The 22,792-nt window shown below is 38.0% G+C and overlaps 1 protein-coding gene across 1 annotated transcript; it reads right to left on the reverse strand.

The window, feature by feature from the left end:
- Window positions 1-1,276: 1,276 nt before the first annotated feature.
- Window positions 1,277-22,792, reverse strand: LOC117414098 (mRNA-decapping enzyme 1A-like). Its single transcript, XM_058999874.1, has 9 exons — window positions 22,586-22,792; window positions 21,894-21,934; window positions 20,506-20,633; window positions 12,555-12,621; window positions 7,594-7,732; window positions 5,993-6,112; window positions 5,127-5,879; window positions 3,376-3,588; window positions 1,277-3,214 (listed from the first exon to the last, which is right to left on the reverse strand). The coding sequence occupies exons 1-9, from the start codon at window positions 22,718-22,720 to the stop codon at window positions 3,134-3,136; spliced, it is 1,677 nt and encodes a 558-aa protein (XP_058855857.1). The 5' UTR covers window positions 22,721-22,792; the 3' UTR covers window positions 1,277-3,133.

The raw sequence follows: 22,792 nt of genomic DNA on the forward strand, positions 1-22,792 counted from the left end.
CATTGCATTTTCAATGATTATATATAAACTATTTTCTCCACCCACACTATACCATTTTGGAAACTGACAACATACTCACTACGGTAATGCATTACATAATTATACAGCATATATATATATAGACACACATTATTATTATTTTCCAGCAAAACATATTCTAGCGTTATTTTTAGACGAGTGTGAACGAGCCGAAGCAATAAAATAGCAGAACATCCAAACATTATAATAAATAATTTACTGGTATGTAACAAAATTTATCAATTTGATTAATAACTTGATTGAATTAATATTGAAACATACAAAGTACTCAATATTTTAAATAGCTAATTAGTCACAAACACATTAATTATAGGCATCAATTGAATTTTTAAATACATGTTATCAAGTACAATAGTATGAAAACATACAAAAGAAACTTGAATCACACCCTTTGACAAATGGTAAAACAGTCATTGAATGGGTTTCCAGTATTTTATCCATCAGAAGGCACTGTAATAAAAACTTGTTAGATTTTGTGACATGGCAGTATAGCACCACAGTTTTCATGTGAATATATTTTGTGTTATATTATTATAAAGCTAGCTCCAAATCAATATTTGAGTGCAGTACTATAATTGTAATCTTTAATATTTAACTACAAAAAAACAAAACAAAAAACCCTTAGGAAATGAATGCATTACATAGGAGTTACTGTCCCTTGAATATATGTGCTAGCCTGTAGTGATCCCAGCCCTGCTGATAGCGTGAATACAATAAAAACACTTTCCGTGTTACTGTAGTATTTAACTTGATCACAACAGTTGCGTTGCTATCACTGGAAGGGTTACTGAATTGTATTCTGTATTATTAAGCAAACAGGAGCAGTAACATTTCAGTACATACACAATAAAGGATGCAATGTTTAGCTAGCCACCTACAATGGCTCATGTTTACTTGAAAGGAGTTAGGGATTGATAGTAGCACCATCTATTCTAGTATACACCAGTAGAATACATTTTCAGGAAATATTGATTCTTCTCTAGTCTATTTGAGAATTCTTCAGGCATGGTGAATGCATCCAACGCCACCTAGTGGTTAATTACTTAACAGCAAGGTATCTTGTTGATGCCAGGCCGTGGTGTACCTTTTCATTAGAATATGTAATGTTCAAGCATATTGAACATATTAAAATAAAAACTGTTTGTTACTGTGTTATGTATATATGATTTGTGTAAGTCACTCAAGACATTGCATTTATATTTTTGCGCCATTTATAAAACACACAATGACAAAACGCTTTTAGGAGGTGCTAAAAAGCACCAGGATTATTTGTTTTTATTATAAAAAATATATTTGTAATGTACAAAATTAACTGATGAAAAATGCCCAATTTTTACAGATTGTTTCTTTGAAGCACACAGGCTTCTAAAAAATAAAAACCCGCCAATTTATGGCACAGTATTTATTCCCACACTGTAACAAAGGCAAACGGAAAATATAACATTACAAATATTCATGGTTTAAGAAGCAGTACCTCATGAAAACATCCTTCCTAAAAACCAAATTAAATAACTGACAAAGAAACTTAGAAATAACCAGCTTTCGTGGGCGGTCTTTACACATGTATGCAAAGGAGGCATTAATATAAAGGATGGTAAAATTATGTTTTAAAAGGGCTTGGATTTAAAAACAGGTATGACCACAGTATAAAAAGCAACTTACTTCCAACTTAAGACACTGCATCTTTAAAAATAAACATAACCCTAAACAAAGCTTTATATTGCACACATCCTTGAAAAAGACAAGGCACGGCATTGCAGTTGCAAGTCTTTCCAAGTTGTTTTGAAGGCCAATATAGAAGGTCAGTCTCAAAAGAATAGGTGTCTTGCACGCAAGTTTTAATTCATATACTGTGCTTTTTGGTTTCAAACATAAATATATATATATTTTACTCTTTAGCTCGGCTGCTTTGATCTGAAGGGCAAAAGAAAATGCTAACAATCCAGATATAATTTCAATTTGCAACTCAAGTGGAGAAATACACACTGAAATGCTTTTCAAGAGCGATTGATTGCTATGTTGATTATGGCTTATTCTGATGAAATGGTAAGAGCAAAATAAAAAGCAGCTTTGGTCATTCGATAATTTCAAATGATTTTTTTATGCTGCTTTTTGATTTTCCCTCTGAAGTTAAGATCCTTACCAACAAAAAAAACAAAACAAAACAAAAACAAAAACATGTTTTTCATCATATAAAAAGCAAAGAGCTTCATTGAACAAATAAGATGCTTCACTCTGAATGGTGTTTTGGCTTTATAATTACACAGGGGTAAACACATGTAGAACGCTGCAGCTACTTTTGATTGCTGATAAAGAATCTTAACAGAGAACTAAAATGGAAAATCTCTTGTGACCAAATTTTTAATACAAACCAACCATTATGCTTATGTAAGGGTAAACCCTAAAGTATACAATTATGCAGGGAAATAAAGACCATTATATAGTCAATATCTGCTGTAGCAGAAATATTGCAAAAGATAATTTTTTTTTTTAAAGGGAGCAATATATTTTTAAAAAGAAACCAACCAAAAACTGCGACATGCTGAATTACATATTTTTTCCCCCCATCTATTTTTAAAGTGGCCCACCTAGAACAGATTTTTTTTTCTCAAATCTAAATTTGGTACTTTACTGCAGTAGCTTTGTACTGCATGATTTAATACTCACTGACATCAGCCTTTATGAATAATTACTGGGCTAATCTTTCAGAAAATGGTGGGATACGTTTTAAACCAAATTAAAAAAAACAAAAAAACAAACACCAAACATTATATAACTTTTTTTAAATGTATTGTTCCCAGTTTCAAAACACTGCTGAAAATGAAATAGTACTGAAAATGAAACCGTGCAACAAGATAAAATACATAGCATATAAATACTCATTTTGTGCAACACCACAAGTGCCTATTTCTTCAATGTAAACCTGCTGGTGATCGACCAAAGTAAAGCTACTTAAGTTTAAGAGAATCAGTCATACTATAGCATCTAAGTTTTTTTTCTTCTATTTTTCGCTCTCTAGTAAATACTACTGCATATTACAGACCACCTCTTTCACAATAGAGACATTTCTGTGTGCAGTTCCAAAGTTCGAGGGCTATAATTTCATGTTGCAGAGATCCTTGGCTAGAACTTGAAGGTAGGCCTCGTGAATGGAACTGAGGAATTTAGAATCATTCTGAAAAAGAAAAAAACAGGGAATTAAAATAGAAGAGAGGTCTAGCACACGGCGCCACCTGTAGATGGCTCAAGGAAAGACAACTATCAAAAAGAGGAGACCAGTAAACCAACCAAACCAAACCGTGGAAGGAATGGACACTGACAGCCTGCACTGCTTACCTTTATTAGGTGGATTAAGGTTTCCTGAAGCTGGGTCCTACTGAAGACACTGGATGATGGCGGAGCCTCTGCTGCCAGTGTTAGCGGTGATGCCGAGCTGGGCATGCTGTCTGGCTCTGTGGGCTTGCCTGCTGACTGCTGGAACACGCTTGGGGAGAGGAGGACTAACAGAGACTCTGCAGATGAGACTGAAGTAACTTGTGGTGGCACAACCTGCGGAGATACAGGGGTTTAGTGGGGCTGGAGGATTTGAAGAACCATCTCCTCAAGCAGGAACACAGAGGAACAGAACAAAACACTGAAGACAGTGAACTATAAATAATCTATAAGCCCCCCCCCCCCCAACTCTACACACAAGAAAAACATTCTTTACTGTGGTTTGTTACTAGTTACCAACAAATGTACTTTTAATGAAGTAATGAATACCCAAAGCATGAGGCATTCCCTGATTACAAAAAATAATAGTAAAAAAACCTGACTGCTGTTATTATCTACCAGGCCATGTCTTCTGCAAGGTGTAAGTCACTTAATCTACTTATTGGCAGTTATTTTGTTAAACTTTTAGACTGCACAAAAACAGTCACTTTATTTCTTATGCAAGGACTCCATAACCCAACTGACAAATTACACATTTATAAAGCTATTTTAAATTCTGTTCCTATAAGCAGCACCTGGTTTAAATGCACCTTCTCTTGTAATGTAGCAGTACACTTCTGATCCAAAAAGAAACTCAGTAAGATCATGGCTAGGAAATCCGGGAAAAAACATCTACATTTTGCATTTAATAATGTACATAAATGATGAACATTGACTAATGTTTTTGGTTTCTTTTTAATCACTCAATCATTCATCCTTGACCATTACACGCTTGAGTGACAATGACTGAAGCATATGCACTTAATCACCTAATCAGTGAGACAGTTGACTGGACACTGGACATGGAGTGATTTCAGATGTTGAACTGCAAGCTTGAATAAAAGCAATAAAGAAAATAACAGAAAAAAAAACCAATATGAAACACGTCTGTCAAGAGAGCATCGCCTTTGTGCAATTGGCATGTTGGAGGCTGGACGAGGGCAGCGTACTGTCGCTCGCCGTCTTGGGTGCTCACAGCCAGCAATTTCAAACCTGGCGAGACGGTATAACCAGACACACTCTGTCAATGACAGGCCACGAACTGGGAAACCAAGAGCCACAACACCTGCCCAAGATCGACAGATCATTTTGCAGCATCTTCGTGATGTCAGTTGTTAATCGGCACAATACAAAGTCACTGCACCTGCTCTAAAACAGTTTGTCATTTTTCGATCATATCTAGTGAATTAAGTGAAATATGTGATACGTTTCTTTTGATCCTCAAATATAAGTGATAGGTTTCTTTTGATGCTCAAATATAAGTGATACGTTTCTTTTGATGCTCAGTATTATATACTATTTCCCATGCTGACTAACTGTTCACACACTTCAACCACTTAGATTTCTGAAGCTGTTTGTAAAATGGCCCTGTGGGGCTTGCAGCTCTAATTTTGATCTCCTTCGAAGCTGTTTGCTTATAGTCAGTAAGCACAGTAAACAAGGATCTACGCAGAAGCTAAAGAGCACGACAGAGAAAACACAACTGCATAATAAACAGGTTCGATTTTGAAACAGAAGCTATAAAACATAGCCCTTTAGTAACTTCTAGTAGTTGTAGTGTGTAATATGACAGACAGTATCAGATGGTCAGCATTTTTGCTCTAAACTGATAGTACCTGAACAGGGGTAGCCGGGATGCAATTGAGAGCTACTGGTTTAGAGATGGACTCTTTAAAGCACTCTGGTGTTGCAAGCTGACTGAGGGAGGGCAGGAAGTTTGGTGCGAGGGTTGGCTTGCTCAGTGCCTGCTGAGAGAGCTGGCCGTGCTGCGGTGTCAGCTTCAGTTTGTGGAGGAGGTCTTGATTGAGAAAGCCCATGCTGAGGGCACTGCTTCCAAGCGGGGGCCGAATCCCTCCCGGAATGGCGCTCTGTGAGTGCGGGGCAGGATTCAGCTGCTCTGAAGCCGGTTGGCACACCATGAGGGGGGAGGTGGGCTTGATGTGGGACTGCTGCATCACCTTCATGAGGTCACTGCCGTCGGTACTGAGGTTAGACAGTATCTGAGAGCCAGCAGCCTCTGCAGGGTGTACGGATTGAAAAACAGGGCTGGAGCGAATGCTGGAGTTCGGGAGTTTCTTTATATCCGGTAGGGAAACCAAAGCTGGCGCTTGGCGCATGTGTGTCAGAGTCTCGTGTTGCGTTGAGGTAGCGGCACCAAGGCTGTCACCTAAACTCTCCAGGCCCTGTTGGGATACCAACGAAGGCTCATATGGGAAAGACTGGGCGAGGTTTAGCCTTCGGAGGAGACCGTCCTGCTGTGTCTTCTCTGGTGTACCGAAGTTAGGGTAGCCCATCGGCGACTGTTCCTTTGGCAAAGAGCTTCCAAATAACTCTTCCACAGTTATCTGTTTCGGTCCTGGGTGAGTATTCTGTGTAAATACAATATAGATCTTTATTTATATCAGAGGAATGTAATATACATGTTTCCATTAAAAGCATGTTACCACTAACACTTAACTAAACAATGTATTGCTTACAGTACCTTTTCTTGCTGCTGTGAAGTGGCTGCATGTTCAGTAGCTTCCCCTGATGAAGATTTATAAGCGTTGCGGGCATGAAGCAATTCTGAGCTTGAAGAGATATCAAATTCACCAATCTGAGTCTATAAACAGAAATAAGGCAAATACTTAATTTAGAGTTTAAGCAATATCATCCATCCACCAGTAAGGGGCAGCATATATTAGTGCATAGAATTGTGGTCTGCCAGCAAAGCCAGCTTCTCAGACATAAAAAAAAAATAATTAAAACATACATACATACATACATACACACATATATTATATATATATATATATATATATATATATATATATATATATATATATATATATATATATATATATATATATATATATATATTCAAACACCTTCAGTATATTCTGGAGATAAAGCAATTATTAAACATTTTTCATTTCAGGTCACCTCTATGTACCAAATATTCCCTACATTGGCTGCAGGCTCAATAATGGCTATCCAATTAGTTCCTAAATTGAAACATAAGCCTTCTGTATTAATGTGCCCACTGTCTTGCCCTCCACCAGTACAAATGGCCCTACTTTCCTTCCATTTTGAAATCTTCCCTCATTTCACAAACTGCCTCAATGCTTCCACGACAGTCTTGATTTCCCTTTAAAAACACTTGGGAGACCGTGGGACAGATAAAAGGGGACTCCAGCTCCTCTATGCTGAAGCTAAGGGAAGGAGTTATGTTCCTGACACTGGATCTAAATGACGTGCATATTGTCATCTTGTGAACTCTCAGAACATTACACTGGGGAGGGCTGTTTTGTGTGAAGCCTGACTTGCTGGGTCAGCAAACTCGCACATCTGGGCCTGATGCAGGCAGTGCTGGAGAATTAATCCTGGATTAAAATCACTCAGAACTTCCCAAATCTCCTTTCAGATGCATCCTTAGCCAATGGAAAACTGGCAGACAGCACTCTGGGATTACTGTATGACCCATCTGGAATGGACTACAAGGCAAAATGAAGCGTGTTCCATGTAGAAACAGAAAACAAAAAAACCCAGCTGCCTTCATTTTTAGGCAGCAGCTTGGAAAGGGGCTGACTTTTGGGCTTGGAAATAAAAAGCCCACCCTCCAGTCATGGAGAGTTTAACTCCAAGTACATATTAACACGACAGGGAAGTAGACCATTAATATAGGTTCTGAGATGCTGGAATTCACAGACAGCATAACATGATAACCCAATTTATATAAAAAAAAAAAAAAAAAAAAAAAAAAAGCTTTTCGCTTGGTGCCTCCATTTAAAAACGTCTGCCTTCCTTCCACATTTTTATTTCTGTTGACAATTTTTACAGCTTTTAAAGCTTTTCTTTAATGATTTTCATGCCAAAAAAAGCAGCTATATTTTTATTTGAAAATAAACATATTTTACAGGATTTAATCTCAAAATATGTAAACACAAACCCAAGCCAGATTATTGTGTCCGAACAAAGCTAAACACTGTACCACATACATGTATTAATACAATACTATAATATAATACAAGCAGTTAAAAGCCCTTTAATACACAGCTGCTGTACCACCTGACTGTTGTACACGCTAGCGGAGGACCGGCTCACCCGTTCATACTCATCCTTTGCTTTGCTGAGCATCTCCAGGATGTCGATAGGCCTGTCTTCAGTGCATCCATTGGTCTTGCTGGGTGTTTGCCTGCCGGGAGACCCCTGTTGGGCTCTCTCTGCCTCTTGTTTTACCACACTGAGGAACACAGCAATGTAAACAGGTTAGCACAACATCAATGCAAAGCAGAGTGACCACCTAAACAATTTATCCACAGTAGTGCCAAGCAACAGGTTTCTCCTGTGAGGAAACGTATTGCTACAAGCACTTCCAAACAGACTATAAAAAGAACTCATCTAGGAATATTTAATCCAAACTGCAGGTTTACTGAGTCGCAATGCTATTAAATGGGCTCCACGAATTCAGTTTCACTCCTTATTTAAAAGCAGAGAAATAGCAGGCGCCTGTTGTGGGAGATTTGGGTTCTCCCTTATATTATAAATAAGCCACCATCATTCTCTTCTTGATATATATTATTATTAATATTATTTGTTTATTTAGCAGACGCCTTTATCCACGGCGACTTACAGAGACTAGGGTGTGTGAACTATGCATCAGCTGCAGAGTCACTTACAACAACGTCTCACCCGAAAGACGGAGCACAAGGAAGTTAAGTGACTTGCTCAGGGTCACAGTGAGTCAGTGAGTGAACCAGGATTTGAACTGGGGACCTCCTGGTCCACACAGCCTCTGTATGTGATGTTACACTACTTAACATATGAATTAAAAATAAGTCATTTAAAGCTACAGTAGCTGCTAGTTCCTATTTTATACAAGTGCACAGATGTAGAAAGAGCTTTGGATTAGCCTTGCAGATTCCATGCCACTCATATTTGGAGCGCTGGTAACCAATTTGAAATGATCAGTCATTTCATTTCCATGACAAAATGGTCATGGACTACAATATTTGCTAATCATTCTCAAGAGGACAATCCACATTTATCTTATCTTCTAGTGCATAGAAAAATACTTATGGGAATGAAAAGATTTTAAAAGTGGCACCCACTATGTTCACATGCAGGTGTCAAGAGGCATTACAAATACTGTACATGGCATGCAAACTGCATGCTTCAATCCCAGTAACCAAACCCTGTAGTGGGAATTGTTCTTAATGTAGGCTCTCTCTTTGCAAGCAGGTTCATTCAGGTTTCATTAAGCAAGAATAAATAGTAAAGCATTCTCAGCACACAGGCAGAGATCAGACATGGTTTAAAAACAGATCTGTGCCTTGCTGCAGGTGGAAACAAATATATTTTACGTTTGGGGCAACACGCACATGTTCTACAAGAACATGTCTGTCTAAGCACTGGAGCACTGTAACAACGGGAAGTGTAAATCAAGCTTGTATGTGTTGACCTATACTTACCAGGCAACCTTTTTGTCACAGTTGTCTGCCTTGGAAAACTTTAAAAAAAAAAATGTCATAAATCTTCAAGTCTATGCGGAGTCCAAGCTTGGTCAGGTATGGAAATAAGACTCCCGCTGCATAGCAGTTTAACCCATTCCAGGATTTACCATGAGTCTGACTAGCCACAGTGTACAGGTAACTAGCTCAGGTGTGTCTTATTAAACTCATCGTAAAACCAGCAATGGATGGAGCTGCTATGTAATGGGAGTCTCATTTCCATCCCTGTTTGTACAGATTGGTGGTATGAATTGGCTACAGTGGTTTTAAAGGGACCAGCAGCGTGCAGTATCGCCAGTGCATGATCCTTGAAGTTTCCATCCTGGAGTGTTATAATAAGCAAGTGTAGTCTTGCAGGTGATTAAAGACAGAAAGACAATTACCCTTCAACCTACCAGCTACACTGGGACTGATGAGACGAACACGCAGGCTGGCAGCAGTCAGGGGAGAGAACAGGTGTCGGTACGCCAAAAACTCTGAGCTACAAAGTCAGACACCAAACACTTTCAGTATTGTTTGAATAATTTTGAATTGTCACAAAGCTGTCAAAAACAACAACTGCTGCATGTTTTTCCCCAAAAAAATACCTTCTATAAAAAAACAATGCATCATCCCTCCATCACTGTGCTTTACCTATTTTACTAAACAAATCTCCAACTCAAGTGTAATCTACTGCTTTCCCAAGATACTAAGGAAGCAAGAAATGTATTTAAGCAGTGCCTTACAGGGTTCCAATGCTCTTAAAATAAATGTACTCTACAATCAATTTAAAAATGAGTATCCAAATACAGGGATGGAAATAAGACTCCTATTGCATAGTAGTTTGAGCCATTCCTCGTTTTACTATGAGTTTAATAAGACACACCTGAGCTTGTTAACTATACGCTGTGGCTAATCAAGCTCGTATTAAAACCTGGAATGGATGAAACTGCTCAGGCATTTAAAAAAAAACAAACTAATGAAACAAAATATTTAAAAAATAACTTGAAAAGTTTGTACAACTTTTAGTATAAATGGGTGCAGAGAGGTGATAATCGCCACCAATCACCCATGTCAGAGGTTCAAAATAAGGCTAACCTTCACAGAAGGGATCAGAGCATTTCGGGGAACTGCCAACAACCCTTAGCTGAGCTGTATATCACAGTGTCACTTAGAAACGAGCTTCTCAGCTTTTATCCTAGTGATGATCTGGTATCTTAGGTTACAGATGGATAAGTTGCTATACAGACTCATTTTACATAAGAAAGCTTTCACCGAATGCATTTCCTTTTCTGTTGTACTGGATATGTGCCAATCCACAGAGCAAACTAGTGTATCTGCACAGCTTCTTTTCAAAACATCCGGGGCAGCCCTGCATGCTTTTCAACACTAAACATCAAACACAGTGAAAGATGTGCTCCTCATATAAAGCAATCTTCTTTCTCTAGCCATTCCTAGAACCTGCATTATTAAACACAACTTCAGGCTCTCTGCCTCACAGAAGCTCAACTTTTTGGATACTGAAGTTGTATTCTTGAGAATGTACATGAATAGTTTAAACAGTAAATGACAAACACACGTAGAAAGAAGGTTTAAGAATTTACATATAGATTCACGGCTTTAATTTATTCAGCATCTGTCATTTCACTCCAGGCACCCAAAGAATGCCCAAAAAATACCAGCAAATAGGAACAGCGGGAGATAAAGATTTTAACAAGAAAACAAACAGGCAGACAACCCAATTACAAGAACACATTTACATACAATGTGGGTTTGTGGGAGTCTGCGGTTATATTACTATTTCCTATCGTCCAATGACTATTCTTTTTAACCTTACACATTATCTGAGTTAAAGCCAGCTCTTGCTTAGAGCAATTTTCTAGCGCAATGCACATTCTCCCCTTATCACTCCAGATAATAATGTGACATTCTATTTCTCCTTAAATGGGCGGGTTCAAACCTTTTAACAAGATTTTGCTTAGAAAACCCTCAATTGCCCCAAACGAACGTAATAACCTGAGTCATCCTGCCCCTACCCTGCACCACACAAACCCCACGATCCCAGGGAATGAAAATCATGGAGCGAATAATCATCTGAGCAGGTATTTTTGGAACGTGTGAGCCTCAGTACTTTGCAGCATGTCTGTGTGGATCAGACCCTGCACGACAGAAGGGCCTCCAAGCACAGATACGCAAGCGGCTGCCTAAGAAAACCTGACATTTTATGCTTGCTGCTTCATCTCTGATGCAGCAGCAGTCATTAAAAACAGGGGGCTGCATCACAGAGGAAAGGGATCAAACAATGCATTTTAATTAAATATATGCTGTGAATTACATTTAAAATAAAGCCAACTTAATGACGTGAATCCAAATAAACATTGCTCTACATTTCCTGTTGACAAACAGTGCATCTGACTATGCTTTTTTTTATGGGAGAGCAAGCCAAGAAAAACAAAAAAACTAACTGTGAATAATACAAAACCTAGGCCTGCTTCACTGAATACTTCATATATTTAATTGCAGTTTTCCACAATAGCACTGTGTTTATCAATTCAGGTTTCTGTTTTCTAATTATGTTTGAGTCTAAGTTATCATTCTATAAATTGTATTTGATTTTTTATTATTATTATTATTTTTTTTATTTCACATGCTTGTTCTCATTTCCAATCTAAATATTTCCATTAGGAGTTTAAGAACTGTGCAAAACACTGAATTTGACTTGATTAGTCTGTATAATGAAGCATAACCTTGAATAACTTACAGCCCCATTTCCTTTGGCTTCTTACAAACTTTACAACAGTCATCATAGAAACACATTATATTGCTGCAAATTTGCATTATGCACAGAATGGCTAAATGTATGCCATAACGGTGCGCATGCTAGTGGAGGCAGCCTGCTAAGCACTCGAGGAAGTGCATGCTGTTCTGTGCAGGGAAGCAGAGCCTGAAGGTACCGTACCTGGAAATCAGCCTCCCCAGTGATTACAAGTGACTGTTCTTCAAAAGGAGAGTGGCGGTGTACCATTCCCTTATGCCAAACCAGCTAATCTGCCCCCTGAGGAATCTTCCTCTCTTCCCCCCCGTCCCCCCCGTCCCCCATGAAGGTCACAGTGTCACTTTCAATTTTGAATATAAAGTACATGGAGGGGGGCAAAATATCATTTCAGAATAAGGCCATCCATGGTTTGCATCTTTCAGGCTGTAACCACATGTATTTAATTCAGAAATCCCCACCCTAAATCGAAGACATTTATAATAATAAATGTCAGCCACAAATATATTTGCATCCCCCAGAAAATACAAATTACTCATCACAAGGAACTGGAAGTCTCCACTGTGTAGCAATTACACAATGTTGTAAAACAAATACAAAATAAATAAATAAAAAAACACCAACACCTGCATGGTAAAGCAAATACCTCAAGGAGAAACCATGATGGTGTGTTCTCGGATTGGAAACTCACAGTAAAATGCTATCTGCGTCATTTATTAGTGTTGATCTACAACCATTGTCTCTTATAACGTGTGATGGAATAATGAAAAGCAATGCAATAAATGAACAAATCAAACACTTACCGTGACATGAGTTGTGCTATTCGTTGACAGTCGTTCTTGTCATAAAACCAGATGCTGTAAATGGACACTGAGGGAGAGAAAAAAAAACAACAAACAAAAAATAAAACAGGAGTAAAAGGAGATTTCCAAGCTACAATGCCTTCCACCACCTCCTCTAGGTATTTTAACATCAACTTTCATTCTTATTAAAAAAATAAAAAGCTTTTAAAAGATGTAAATGACCACTTAAAAAAAGTAAAGTGGGCAGCAGCCTACAACTTCAGTTGTTTTCTTAGCATTTCTACCTTGTGATATCAATGTGATATAAATAAATAAAGCTTCCAGACACAGTTATGATATGATCTTAACACTTGACCCCCCTCTTCTCCCCTCCACGTCCTGCAAGTATCAACAGCTCCACCAAGGCTGTTGGCCTCAGCAGGTTACAGAGCATCACACACTGCAGGGTCAAAAGTTGATTTGGTAATCCCTTACCACTTCTGTTTCAAATGAGAATATGCTGCTGTATAAGCTTATACAATTAGGGAAGCTCGGGATAAAATCTGTGTAATCTGCCAACCTCCAAAAACATCACGCCTAGATGTGAAGCATTGAGCATTCAATAAATACATGCTGTTGGGGAGATACTTAACACTGTAAGCCGATGTCAAAGTGTGTGCAATTGGACAAGGTACGGTTTTATGCAGTGATTATTGGAAGGATGACAGATTTAAAAAATAAAATATAATTCCCCTCCCCCCAATACATACATTTACAATAAGTTAAGAGTACGACATGCTGACAAAGTAAAATTCCAAGAATTTGAAAATCAGGACCAGATATAGATTATTCTTTGGTCATCAACAATTCTTTTTTTTAGTATCTCTTTTCTTTTGTTATTCTATTCAATGTTGTGTTCTCTTGGGAACTGAACACGGTCACATTATACAAGATGTTTACCTACACATCACTGAATTAGGAAAAACAAACTCAAGGTTTGCAATCAGGGGTCAGTTCAGCACCATGAGAACTCCAGTTAACATTATCTACCATTACCGGTGATGGATGCATTTGCAAAGAATACATAAGCCTTCTCATACAATCCCTTAAACAACAAACTGCTCTTTAATCCAGTCCCCACCCCCACCCTAATGCAGGACATTTCTCACCAAAAATAATAAAATAATCCCTTCCAACATCAATACACTAACTATGTACATACGTAATGCTTTAAAGTGAAGGGGGTTCATACACAGAGGGCTCTCTGTGATTGTTATACATGATCAAGAGAAACGAGGTAGATTGCCACCGAAATGTGAAAAAAGCAAGCTGCTTTTCATTTCCCATTTTAAAACCAACAAATGGATTTGCTAAGGTTGCAAATGACAACACTTTAGCTCTTCAGCCATCTGCATGCATCCCCCCTCACACCAACTATTTCACAAAACGAGCGTTCAGATTTCGAGCTCACCTTTTTAAATGCTTCAAGAACCAGGATCAGTGTGTAATGTTTGCTTCGTACCAGTGTCACTTGTTAATGAAGAGCGTAGGGCATGTTAGATGTTTACAACATCCCTAGAAAACCTCATTATATTCCCTTGCAATACTAGTCAAACTCGATCCCATTGAAAAAGAGACAACTTGTACTGTAAAAGCTGACCTTTTATACAGGAGATACCGTGTCTTTAGCTACAGCTCCCTTAACGATAGCTTAATGGACAAAAAAAGAGATAAGGAAAGCACTCTCCATTCTGCCACAAACAAGCTTACAGGAGGCCATCAATGCATATGAATCAGTTTGAGCTGCTAAACGTGTCCGATTATTCACTTTGCACTGCTGGCAACAAGTCACAAGGAGTTGCCATTAAAGTCTATCACTGTAGCGCGTGGGAACTCACAGACGTAGAAACATTTCACTTACCAGAGGCACGGCAAGAAATTATAAACTGTCTCCCAAAGTCAAACATCAAACCTCCTACATGTTCTAAATGCTTCCCACTGATTTTAGGCTTATGTTGCATTCTCTTAGAAAACAAACTGCATGTGACGCACAAACTATTAGGGAAACAAAATGATACAAGTTACCCCAAATCTCAACTCCCTTAATATAAGCCAAAATACTTAACATCTAACAAGCAATGGATTCTTGCACTACTGTTCATCCTATGTTGGAGAATGGTCGACACACCTGTTCAATGCAGGCCAAAGATGTTGTAATGGGGTTTGCAACCTGCAGTAAAAAAATAAATAAACTGGCCACTATTTTTAGCAGCTTCATTTTCCACAGCCTTTTGAGCTGGGCTGAATCACTCTGCCAAGCTTCACTAAAATGTCACTTCACAGAAAGCAATTACTGGGACACAGTTTTAAGGGGGGTGGGGTGGGATGGGTCACAGGTATGACAGTTTGTTCAGCAAGCCATGAACACAACTAGAAATGTCACCTCCCATTAGGGTTGTTAGTTAAAACTTCAATATAAAGCCATACAGATAAATAAAATAAGGAAATGCATTAATAAGTTATAAAACATGTTTGGGAATATATCAAAAGGAATACTATGCAGATTCTGTAGATATATGTGTTGTTTACTAAGAAGGTACAACCTGTAAAATCCAGCCAGGAAAAAAAGCAATCCTCCACTGAAAACTGGAGCAAAGTGGTACTGCATTACCCTAGAAATGTGAATTTTATAATAAAACAAAACAGAACGAATGAGTGAAGAAGGTACAGAGAAGGCACAGGAAGAAGGAGAAGGCGCAAGCCGAGAGCGCCTGATGTTTCTGTGTCTAAGAAAAATGATTGAAAGACAAATCAACGCAACCAGGTAGAGGGCATAAGAGCAGGTGAGATCCTGCAGTGCCGACAGACTGCACAACACCCCCAGAGCTGCAAGCAGGCATGAAGTGCACTTACTGGAGCTCTGAGCAGTTTTACAAATGGCAACTTTATTGCCAGGATCCATTCCTTAACTGAGCTTAGTCAACTTGTGTATTTATCTTCTTTGAATAGTTGAATACCCTGTTGTCTCTGTACAGTAGTTCAAAGTAACATTGCAGTTAAAATGGAAGGCTCTGTTTTTAATGCCTACCCGATTCCCATTAAAGATTGTACAGTATTTATTGAGATTACTCATGACTCAAGGTAATTACTCCCAGACCCATAAACTTACCTGGAGCGCTGGATGCATCTCATGGTGACCTACTGTCAGGTACAGGTCCTGTTGCAGGTCCTAGTGTTAGTGAGTGAAGCTGACAACATAAAGCAACGTCACATACAAAACCATATGTGACATCTCTAGCATTGAGATACATCTGCTCACTTTATAGCACTTTACTGAGCAATATGCTCTTTCTGTTAAAACAGAGCATCTTAAAAAAATATATATCTATGAGGAATTGATAAAAGGTTTAACAATAAAAAATACCATATCATATCATTTTATTTATTTTCACTGGTCTAACAACTTAATTTTAGCTGATGCAGTCAAGAATTGAATAGAAAAAAAAAATGTCAGACTGCAAACGGTTAAAAAAAAACAGAACTGAAAAGAAAAATGTAACAAAGCAAAAGTACAAGCCTCCACCCACCAGTTTGATATGCTGCAGGCATCACAAATTGATTTCAGGCATTCGCATAGGCAGCAAGTACAGCCTACACACACAGTGAATTGCATGGATTAGAAGAGGCAACACATTTACTGTTATTACTATGCAAATCATATTTAAAAGAGCAGCAACCGCAAACCAGAGAAGCTTTTGTTCATATCTATCCACAGGGCTACATGCATGCACGTCAGACCATCACTATCACTACCATTACAATTACCAAGTGTTAGGGCATCTCACTGAAGTGCACAAGAATTAATACATGCACACAAATGTACATATATGCACATATTTAAAAAGATAGATATCATTAACATTTTGTTTCAGAAGCTAATTTGAAGGAATATTGCAGGCAAGTTAGTTATTAGTCAATTCATCAAATGCAAATACATGTGGATTGAGAATTGATTAACCCATATTCGTAAAGCAAAATGTTTTAATCTAAAAAAAAATCTAGATTTTTTTATTTTTTTATTTCTGATCGGTTTTATTAAATAACTATTTCAGCAAGTTCCAATTCCAAAGTCAAATGCATAATCATTCAAGGATCAGAAAGCGAATTACTCTACAAAATCAGCTTTATTCAAATCACCAAACATTTGCGGTGGGTCTTGAGAAACAGAGTTTGTAGTAAAGCAGGCAACCCTAACTCTGCTAATGAGGTGTATTAGCAAGCTTATCTATTATTAGAACCTCAAATCCTAGCAACCACAGAGTTCCGTGTTGATGAGTCTGGAGACTTTTTTTCGGGTTTGCAAAGCAAGCAAAGTAGCAGCTCCATCCCAAAACCATTCTACAAGCCCAGCTGCTATTTGCCTAAACCAAATTATCAGGTTGCTTTTCACCACTCCCAGCTATCACCCGCCCCCCCCGCGCCAATCTTCTATAGTTGTGATAATAGAAACACATCCCATCCAAACAAAAAACAGAAATCACTCTCCCACTGGGGCTGGGCCAGACCAAGTTGCTGTAGCCTGTACATTCCCTTCTGGTGATGGGAGAGACATGGCAGGCTGACAACATCATCAGTGACAGTGCTCATGACGGGAGGCAGTGTGTGCAAGTCTTGCATCGAAAAGGCATCTACACCAGTTTGTGTCAACATTATTTTACCAGATGACTGGAATAAAAAAAAAAATGAACTATTACCAAGAATGCGGGAAGAATACAAGCCTTCGGCATTAGGAAATCTTACATGTTCCCCCACCCCCTTCTCTCAAGTGAATTGTCTGTGCTTTTCTGTGCAGTGTGAAACCCCAAGGACATACTTTGTTTTCTGCTGCAACTGATAATCCAGGCTCCCTCTTCTAGTTACCTCGTTCTTACCGCAAGGTAAATGTGAACCTGTGGATGGACAACCGGAGAGACAAGACACTTCGGCTCTCCTCTGAGTAACAGCAGTGTCTCCTTTCTCCTTTCCGATGCAGGTTTCCTAAGGCTGTGAAAATGAATTTCCAGGGTCTCTCCCAGGAGCTCATTCTGATAAACAAACCTCTGTATCTGGAGTCAGACCTCAAATACAAAGGGAAAGTGATAACCGAGACGGATTTGGAAACCTACTTTTTCACTGCAATTCAAGGTAAGTTGCTGGTTTTCCTGGATTTAAAGTGGTTTGCTCTCATATTCTTTTGGATGGAGGTTACCGGGCTGACAAATCAATTACTAGATAGAAACACGATGGACTGAAGCGTCACTATCAGCTACAACTGCTTGCCTATGCTTAAAGCTGCATCTTGCTGCTTAAACTCCAGTCTGTTGAATGTGCTATTGAATCTCAGTCTGGACCATGTGTAAGCCTACAGCCCCCCAGGCAACCAGGGTATAGTTACACTGTGATTAGCACTGAGTATGATACAAGGCTATGAGACACTGAGCTATATACTGAATAGGAACCTGATATTAATATTGGTTATATCGCCTGCATCGTATCAGTTTCCTGTCTAAGAATGATCCCGTTAATTTTTTTTTTTTTAAATAGAAAAAGTCAACATTTCCTAGTTTAAAAGTCAGAGTAACAATACGATCATGGTAGAGCTCATCAAACCACTAAAATAACCGCCCTTCCATCAAGTCCCAGCTCTTTTGTCTTGGGATAAATAATTATTTAAAATCGCAGCTGATATCAGAACTATAACACCAGAAATCTGTACTAAAATATCACGGAAAGCGCTTATTAATTGAGACGTGCCGTCCCATACAAATGCTGTCACAAGCCATTGCTGAAGTAATTTATTTTATTATTTTACTTTAATAGCCATTCAGATTTTTCATCTTTTCTTTTCACACTTTAGTAGCAGGAGGATTTCAGTAACGGCGGTACAGGGCAGGCTTCACAGAAGGGATCTTTCCTTATATGGAAGTGGGGTGTTTTAAATTGAGGCTTGAGAAAGCCCAGTAGCTAATCACAAAATTCTGCCACAGTGGAACCAATTATCTATTCCAGCAGTGCTCAGGACATGCCTTTAGCAAATATTACAATGCAAAGAGCAGAAACACACTTCTTTAATGATTTAATATGCTCTTAGAAAATGTAGCTCAAAAACAAAAAGGAAACTCTGTGAATTAACTATTAAATTACTTCTTAACAGTAAGGTTAATGCATAGGGTGTGCATTTGCATGATTAAAGATAGAATTCATATTCAAAGCCATGCCTAACCCAATAAAGAAGACACTTTTTTTTTTTTTTTTTTTTTTTTTTAAGACTGCCCAAGAGATTAGTTCAAAATTGCACAGTACAGACTTAGGATTTATTTTTCAAATCCTCAATACTCTCAGCATTCACCCCAAATCTTTTTGAAAAATGCATAAAAATAAAACTTTTCAAGCGCTGACTCAGCCTGCAAAATCTGACAGGAATCGTTGCAACACAAAGCCATGCTGGGCACCAGGGAGCTTTCTTTACAACACCCACGTGCATTGATGCAGTTTACAGATGAAACTGCATTCAATTTCATCTTCGTCATTTCTTAAGATTAGTACATTCATTTACAGTAGCATACAGATCTCATCTTCACAACACGATTGAACCACTTTGTATCTTCGGCAGTTGATGCTAAATTTCCTTGAGAACTGGAATAAGTCACATTGTACAGTGATTTCCAGAATATAACACATTCCTTATTTATACTGTGTATGACAAGAGCTGCCTTGGGTTACATAGAACCTAATCATGTGCATCTCTTATATTCTACTGTATAAAAAACATCAGTGTACTATAAAGAATATTACCCAGGTCTACAGAACAGCTCTTTATTATGCACAATCCGTATATATTACTCAGAATTTCTATTCATATTTGTAAGAGGCTAAAATCCAAGCTCCACCCCCTAAACACAGAAGGGGAAACACTGATATGTAACAAAACAAAATGAACACTAGTAGGACCATTTTGTAACGTGGAGATATGTAGAGATATGGTGGAACATTTCTTGTTGTAGACCCCAAAAGGATGTTATCCATTTAGGCAATTAAGACTGACATCTGGCTGTTAGACTAAGGTAAGGAGTTGGATGCTAATACAAGTAATAGCTGTGCAGTGTGATTGATATAACACTATAGAATATAGAATGAATCACCCATTCTAAGACAGCTCAGGCTTTTTTTTTTTTTTTTACATGGGAATCAAATAGATTTACGCATCTATGACAACTGCCCATGGTGGCTTGGTTTTCTAAAATAATTCAACCAGTGATTGAGAGATCTAACATCAATCTATTTAAAAGAGGTGTGTCTAAATAGATAAGTGCAACGAAAGGGGATGAATCAGTCAAGTAAAAATATTCTTGGCAAATTTATAAAAGTTGCACTTGCTTGTACACAGAGCAACACCTTTTTGTATTGTGTGTTATTTCAGGTACGTTTAAGATTTATGAATATGGGATAGTTGGATAGTTGGTGACCAAACCATGGTAGGAGTCATGGTTTGGAAAGTAGTCTTCACACCTTGGATGGTTGGACAGCAGCCCACAGCTAGCTGTGAATTCTGGTTAAAGTTAACTAGAAGCATATATAGGAGGATACATATCTAAACTCAGTATTGGAGGAACAGAAAGCAATGCTTTTAAAAACATATTTTTATTTCATGTTCTATGTTGTATATAAAACTGGAGCATCACCATATAATACTTGAAAGATCTGCATCTCACTCATTCTGCAAAACCTGGTCCAGTTGGCAATGTAATCACTGTCATTACGTTATTTATTTATTTAAATATTTATTTTTTTTACCCCACTTAATTTGAAGTGTTTTTTGTTTTCTGTAAATGAACAATTGTGCGAGGCACTATACAGCCAGCAATGTCCTTTACAATGCAGTCACAAGCATTGGCCTGTATCTTCAGCACATACTAACAGACACTGTACTTACAACTTGAATTTCTGTAGAGAAGAAATGGGTCCTGGAGCTGAAACTCCAGATCTTTGTTAATGGGTTCAACTAGATTCTTCATGTTCAGCCGATTCATGATTGTAAAGCCATGGTATGGCGTGGCATACCTGCAGGTAAACAAGCGTAGTCAGTGATTCAGTAAGATATTTTTTTGCTAAATCTTTATGAAATACAATTCTGAAGCCCAGTTGCTCGGTTCTACAGAAGTTTGCACACTTTTCCATTTAATGAATAAAAGAACTGAGGTGGGGGAAGATTGAATAGTTTGTTTCCCGATTCTGTCTGTCATGTTTAGTCAACCATTCACTTGTACTTTCTGCAAAACCTCCCAAGGGCCTTACTGTCCAATATTCCCTACAAGAGAGCAAAGTCATTGCGTCTCAATTATTTGATATTCAAAGCTCTCTGGTGTTGAGACAGGAAACTCAGATTTCCTTTGCTGATGACCACCCTGATAAGCCAAGAAAGCTACAGACAGACATACAATAAAATGAACAGTTTCAAATGTTAACAGTGAATTCTTCAGCTACTATTTTGTTCCTCATTCAATTAAACACTTTATAATAAACCTAAAAACCTATGCAGATCAACACATACACATGTTTGCCATCAGGTTTACCCTGCAAAACAATTAATATCAATTTTTATAGAGCACCTTCTCAGTGCAGCACAAAGAAGCTGGAAAATATTTTTTTTCAACTAGTTTAAGAAATTAGTTTCACTTAAGATTTGAGTCATTAGTAAGTAAGATGCACTGCACAGAAGCTCAGCATTGTGTACAGTATCAAGTCAGATAAGCATTTTAAGTGCAAGTCTTAATTGAGGTCCAACTGCATGGTTGTTTTTTCAACAAGTCACAATGTACAAATAATACACTAATCTGGACTAGAGTTAAACAAACCGAAAGGACTTGGACCCAAATACTCTAAGTCTTTCTTATATGTACACTTTTTTTTTTTTTTTTTTAAACCTTTATTTTACTAGGTAAGCACATTGAGATTAAAATCTCTTTTACAAGTGCGACCTAGCCAAGAAAGGCAGCAGCAACCCAATAAAACACGGTACAAAACAAAGATACAAAAATAAAATACTTGACAAACAAATCATAATACAGTCAACAATCAAATAGTAACAAACAGTAACAAGTCTACTCAACTACTTCAAACAACTCTTAAATTGTACTAAAGTTATTCGGGACTGCAACTTAAGTTTACACTGTAAATCATTCCAAGACCAAGGAGCAAAATAGGCAAATGATCTTTTAGCAGCCTCTGTACGCACTTTAGAACCGTAAAAGTGTGTATCAGGTTAGAGACAATACAGTGGTCAGGTTCCATGAAATAAACAAGTATGTCTAGAAAACCAACCTGGTGTACACAAATAAGGTACCCTCGATATCTGTCTTCTCCTGTAACAGGGCAAAAACAAACACAAAATGTTACTTTTAAGTACAGCACTTCAGGTAAGATGGGAACATATAGAATATAATCTAATACTCGTTATGTACTTAATTTAGGCTACTGGTCCTCCAAATCCAACGTGACATTACATATTAGGCTTTAGTGACAGACTTTGTTGCTCTTATGTGCCCAATCTAACCCAACATAAATCAAGCATCAATATTATTATTGGACTTTAGATTTAAAAAGATAAATCTTATTGTATCAATCATAAAACCTGCTTTAGTATCTCAAAGCACTGTGAATTCGCGTTGGTTTATCTAACCAAAATTTCAGCCTGTTACCAAAATGTCCAGAACACAGTAACTATATATATATTTATGGCTCGACAGGAACAACGCAGTTCATAAACCATTATGTGGCTTTTGTAGAAAATAAACACTTGATCACAATTCCGTCGTATTTTGACACGTATTGCCGTTGTTATTTTTTTCCATGTCATTTACCACGTCTTGACTTTTTATATATCTAGCAGAAAAGACGAACTTGCATTTTGTTTTGTTTTCACTCCGAGTCTAAATCGGTGGACACAGAAATCTCGCCAAGTCAGCTCAGTACTGTTTTTAAGGCGCACAACCGAATGTTTCGTAGCCGCTTACCCATTCGTTTGCTTTGGGATTGAATGTGTAAAGTGCTACCTGCCCGGTAACATCGACAATTCGGTTAATGTAAGGATCGTGTTGTTTTAGTGCTGCTAGACTCATATGCTGTCCTGCTGTACTAATCGCCTCCATCTTGGATACTGAATCCTGGACAAACGCACTACAGAAGCACTTCTATCAACACTGCTCCCCACGCCAAAGGGC

The sequence above is a fragment of the Acipenser ruthenus genome, chromosome 25 (assembly GCF_902713425.1).
Source record: "Acipenser ruthenus chromosome 25, fAciRut3.2 maternal haplotype, whole genome shotgun sequence".
Lineage (NCBI taxonomy): Eukaryota > Metazoa > Chordata > Actinopteri > Acipenseriformes > Acipenseridae > Acipenser > Acipenser ruthenus.